Source organism: Alosa pseudoharengus, unplaced genomic scaffold (genome assembly GCF_046254945.1).
Source record: "Alosa pseudoharengus isolate Yale_2024_CS ecotype anadromous, Long Island Sound unplaced genomic scaffold, YU_APseudo_1.1 YU_APseudo_1.1_scf_19, whole genome shotgun sequence".
Classification (NCBI taxonomy): domain Eukaryota; kingdom Metazoa; phylum Chordata; class Actinopteri; order Clupeiformes; family Clupeidae; genus Alosa; species Alosa pseudoharengus.
This window is the reverse complement of record NW_027468657.1, coordinates 12,637,138-12,642,475: the sequence shown is the minus strand read 5'-3', so window position 1 is coordinate 12,642,475 and position 5,338 is coordinate 12,637,138. Positions and strand designations below refer to the sequence as shown.

At 50.2% G+C, this 5,338-nt stretch overlaps 1 protein-coding gene across 1 annotated transcript in view; it reads right to left on the bottom strand.

The window, feature by feature from the left end:
* Nucleotides 1–2,997, bottom strand: part of LOC143132852 (teneurin-2-like) — a 48,652-nt gene extending 45,655 nt beyond the window's left edge. The window contains exon 1 of the mRNA XM_076292677.1: nucleotides 2,803–2,997. Within this exon, the coding sequence (XP_076148792.1) occupies nucleotides 2,803–2,997 (195 nt within the window). The remainder of the gene's footprint in view (nucleotides 1–2,802) is intronic.
* Nucleotides 2,998–5,338: the final 2,341 nt, after the last annotated feature.

The window sequence follows — 5,338 nt, the reverse complement described above, 5'->3', positions numbered from 1 at the left end:
CAGACTAACATATACTCTCCTCTCGCCTGCAGCCATAGCCAACCTCACGCGGAACACAGTGTGAGTCTCCCCGGGGAGCCGGGGGGACGCTATAGGGCGCCGCACCACTGCCACCCCCCTCGTCCAACCCTTTGCACGATTCCCCCTGGGACACACAGCAGCTGCTCATGCAGACCCCACCGGCAAACGCCCACACACACGCACACGCACGCACACACACGCACACGCACACACACAAACGCACACGCACACGCACACGCACACGCACACACACAGCAATACCACAAGTAGTATACTCAGACAAACAAAGAGACACACACACACACAAAATCAGATACAAAACCTACACACATGTACACAAACCAACACAGTGCACACGCGAACATACACGCGCACACACACACGCACACACGCGCACACACACACACACACACACACACACACACACACACACACACACACACACACACACACACACACAGGAAATGCAAAACAGAAAGAGAGAAAGAGAAAAAGAAGTGGGGACAAAGCAAGAAAGAGGGTTAATGCGAGTGCTGGAGGGTCCACGTTTGTCCCAGTCAGAGCATCATTATTCCCCTCCATAAGAGCAGCCTCCTCGCTCTCCTCTTACATCCTCAAACAAGCCCTCTCCTCTCCTCTCCTTCCCTCTTCTCTCTTCTCTTCCCCTCTCCTCTCCTCTCCTCATCTCCGCTCCTCTCCTCTCCTCTCATCTCATCTCCGCTCCTCTCCTCCCCTCTCATCTCTTCTCCTCTCCTTCCTTCTCTCTTCTCTTCCCCTCTTCTCTTCTCTCCTCTTTTTTCCTTCCCTCTCCTCTCTTCTCTTCTTCTCTCCTTCCCTCTCCTCTCCTCTCCGCTCCTTTCCGCTCCTCTCCCTCTGTCTCTTCCGTTCCAGAGGGCTGCGGGGGATATATTATCCTCCTCATCAGAAGGAATAAAGCCATAAATATCTCTTTTAACTTATGACTTCCCCACAGACATGAACTTACTTATGAACTCCACTAATCAAAGATGGTGCAGCAGGAGCAACAGAGTGGAAGAAACTTCTAGAAAAATATCCAGACCAAAAGATGTGTGTTGTGAGTGGGAGCAGCTGTCCTCAGAAGGCCGTGACTTGAACTGCCCCCCCCCCCCTTACTCTGTCTCTTTCTCTCTCTACCACTGGGTAATTGTCCCTCGTTCCAAAATACATGAGATTGGCTCATCTGAATAGAAATTAAACATTAATGTGTCTCTTCTTCAATGCAAAAAGTTGCAGAAAAACTGTCAAAATAACAGTAACAGCTGAGGCTTGAAATGCTATAGTATTTTTTTTTTTGTTTGTTTTAAAGATGGTTCGTCTGTCTGTCAGACTTTTCTCTCTCTCTCTCTCTCTCTCTCTCTCTCTCTCTCTCTCTCTCTATCTCTCTTTCTCTCCATTTCGCCCTGTCTGGTAAAATTGAGGACACGTCCACCGAAACGATGACTGACACTGTTTCAGGAGGATTCTGGGTATTTTTCATTACCTCTGTGATTCAAAACACATCGCTTTTCACCGAACAGCACGCTTAAAACACCGCCAACAAATGACTTGATGACAGCAATAATAATAAAGGCAAAACAAAAACACAGCGGGGCAAAAATTGCTCATGTTTTAAAAGTGTCTGTCGTGAGTGTGTGTGTGTGTGTGTGTGTGTGTGTTGTGTGTGTGTGTTTGTTTGTGTGTGTGTGTGTGTGCTGTTCCATCTATTACTTAAAAACACTGCCAGATATCTCTGTCTTGAATGGTATATGTGAGTATATGGATGTTTGTGTGTGTGTGTGTGTGTGTGTGTGTGTGTGTATGTGTGTGTGTGTCTCTCTCAGGGAGGAGATTGCCTGTCAGTCGGCCCACAGACACTCTCTCCTCTATCAACCAGCCATCTCACAGTGACAAGCCAAGTCTACAGAGACCACCACCAATCACAGATAGAGAGAGAGAAAGAAAGAGAGAGAGAGAGAGAGAGAGAGAGAGAGAGAGAGAGAGAGAGAGAGAGAGAGAGAGAGAGAGAGAGAGAGAGAGAGAGAGAGAGAGAGAGAGAGAGAAAGAGAGAGAGGGAGATAGTTATCAGGGTAGGGGGAGACATACCGAGACAGATAGTTTAAAGACAAATTGGGGAAAAATAGAAAAATTATAGGGATGGAAAAAGGGAAAGGAAAGAGATAGACATTGCAAGGGATGGGTGAACGAGCAAGAGAAAGAGAGATATAGAAAGACAGAGAAAGAGAGAGAGCGATAGAGAGAAAGAGAGGATAGTTAAGGCATGTGAGGTCAGGGTGGGCAGGCGGCATGCGGTTAGATTGGAACGAGAGATGTGTGACGAGTGCCACTGGTGGAAGGGTAAATTGGATGACTGACAAAACAGTGAAGGAGAAAGAGATGTACAACATCTGAGATAGCAGGGGCAGAGATAGAGGGATGAAGAGAGATGAGAGGGAGAGAGAGAGAATGCAGGAGGGAGGAAGAAGAAAACAAAGGGGGTCGTGAGAGTTCTATTAGAAGAGAGACACCTCATCTGAAGAGTGCCCGGGGCGTCGAGCCGCACCCTCGGAACACTCACACAAGGAACACCAGTGGGTGAGTGACAGGATCTAATAAGACGGCTGACCTATCGGCTGACCTCGCCAGGGCAGAGAGGATGTTGTGATTGGATCACGAGCTCTCTCTCTCTCTCTCTCTCTCTCTCTCTCTCTCTCTTTCTACCCACCCCCAACTCTTCTGCCTCCTCCTCCACCCATCCCAAGAACACCATCTCTTCTAACCAACCTGCGCTGGCGTGACCCAGGCCTGCCAAGGGGCGTAATGCTCCACTCGTGCTGGCATCTGAGGACGCTCGGGCTCGGTCTCGGTCTCGGACGCGGTCCAGCCTGTGCTTTTGGCGCAGCGCGCCGAGAGGGGAAGACATCTCATCCAGACAGCCCTCTTAATGACAGCCACCTGCTGGGAGCACGTCAACGCCATCTTGGCTCTGACTAAATGCACGGTGGTCTGATGGCGTCTCGTCTCCCACTCTCTCCGTGAGTGTGTGTGTGTGTGTGTGTGTGTGTGTGTGTGTGTGTGTGTGTGTGTGTGTGTGTGAGAGAGAGAGAGAGTGAAAGGAGGCAGAAACACCCTGGAATGGAAACAGCAGGTGCATACGTTGTGCCAGACCACATGTTAGTGTGCTGTCCACCAGGGTGATCTGATGGCGTCTACCACTCTGTGAGTGTGTGTGTGTGTGTGTGTGTGTGTGTGTGTGTGTGTGTGTGTGTGTGTGTGTGTGTGTGCCAGACCACATGTTAGTGTGCTGTCCACCATGGTGGTGCAGGCAGTCGGGAGAGGACCAGAGCGGAGAGGATAAAGGAGGCGGCTTCGCCCGCTACTAACACTCTAATTAGGAGGATTCTCCTCATTGTGTCTGATGGGCCAGGGTCCAAACAACAACCACAACAACAACAACAACAACAACAACAACAACAACAACAACAACAACAACAACAGCAGCAATGAGCACCAGTAGCATCCACTCACAGAAGAGCACACGAGAATACAAAAACACACCCTGGCTCTTTGTCACTCTCCCGCACACGCAGACACACACACACACAAACACACACAGAGTATTAAAAAGTGTGTACTTACATCCAACAACCCACCCCCCCCCCCCACCCGGTCGCTCTTTATCTCCTTTAGCTGAGTCTTATAGGCTCTTAAAAGAAAGAGGGCCTTAAGGCCAAAAGACTCTCTCTCATGCTCTCTTAGCACATAAACACGCACACACACACACACGCACACACACACACACACACACACACGTACAAACACACACACACACACACACACACACACACACACACACTTGAGCCTGAACGACTCACCTCTTTGGCCCAATCAAAGCCTCTCACCAGCCCCTGAAGCGGCTCCCAGACCTCCAGACTGGCTTGACCCGCGGACCCCGGCGCTAATGTGGTCCTCGCTCCCGGACCCCCTCACCCTGACCACCCTGTCCACCCCTCCGCCCCCCTGCTGTTTATATACTGCTAGCGCCAGCAGCTAGCTCTTTTATAAGCCCAGTTAAAATGCCCCCAAGGCTCTGGAGAGCTGGGCGAGGTGCAAGTGGCTCGGTGGGCGCGAGCGGAATACTGCAGCGTCGGCAACACTGTGTTTGTGTGTGTGTGTGTGTGTGTGTGTGTTTGTGTGTGTGTGTGTGTGTTTGTGAGAGTGGTGTATATGTGTGTGTGAGTGTGTGTGTCTGTGTGTGTGTGTGTGTGTGTGTGTGTGTGTGTGTGTGTGTGTGTGTGTGTGAAAGTGGTGTATATGTGTGTGTGTGAGTGTGTGTGTCTGTGTGTCTGTGTGTGTGTGTGTGTGTGAGTGGTGTATATGTGTGTGTGTGTGTCCGGAAAGGCTGAATCGATTACGGCCAGTGTGCCTAACCTGGGCTCTGATGTGTGGAGGATTGATGCGGGTCGCCCTGTAGAGGCCTGACAGAAGCCAAACAGCAAAACGCCTGCCATTAACCCATCACAGCCAATCACTACAGAGGAGAGACACCTCCCATTAACCCATCACAGCCAATCACTACAGAGGAGACGCCTCCCATTAACCCACTACAGCCAATCACTACAGAGGAGACACCTCCCATTAACCCACTACAGCCAATCACTACAGAGGAGACACCTCCCATTAACCCACTACAGCCAACCACTAGAGAGAGAGAGAGGGGGAGAGAGGGAGAGAGAGAGAGAGAGAGGGTGGGGTGGGGGATGGAAAAGAAAGGATTGCATTGTTGTCTTTTTTAATGCTGTGACCTTGGACCTCACTATCCTTGAGATATGCTTTTATCGCCTGTTTGTTTCATGTTTGGTGTGTGTGTCTGTGTGTGTGTAGTGTGTGTAAATCAACAGAACGGTAAGGTGAAGAAAGTCAGCCGCATTCACACTGGTACAGTTGAAACCTTCTGAGGGAAAACACACGAAAACAAGTGATATTTTTGGCAAGTATTCTCTGTCTCCATAAATAAATAAGACACAACACCAAACCCAGGTCTCTTCAGGAAAACACACACACACACACACACAAACACACACACACACACACACACACAGACACACAGAGAGACACACACGCATTCAGCGGTGCGGCCTGCGCTGCAGACATGGTCTCAGTGCTAATGGTCGGCAGATTGATGAATAAGATGGAGGCCCTTGAGTCTGACCCGGCCTCTCCCCTACTGTCCCGGTGGCAACAATAAGCCGCCCATTTAGAGCAGCTGAACTCCCCACCCGCCCGCCACACCTGCCTCGCCTGCATAATGAATTATGGA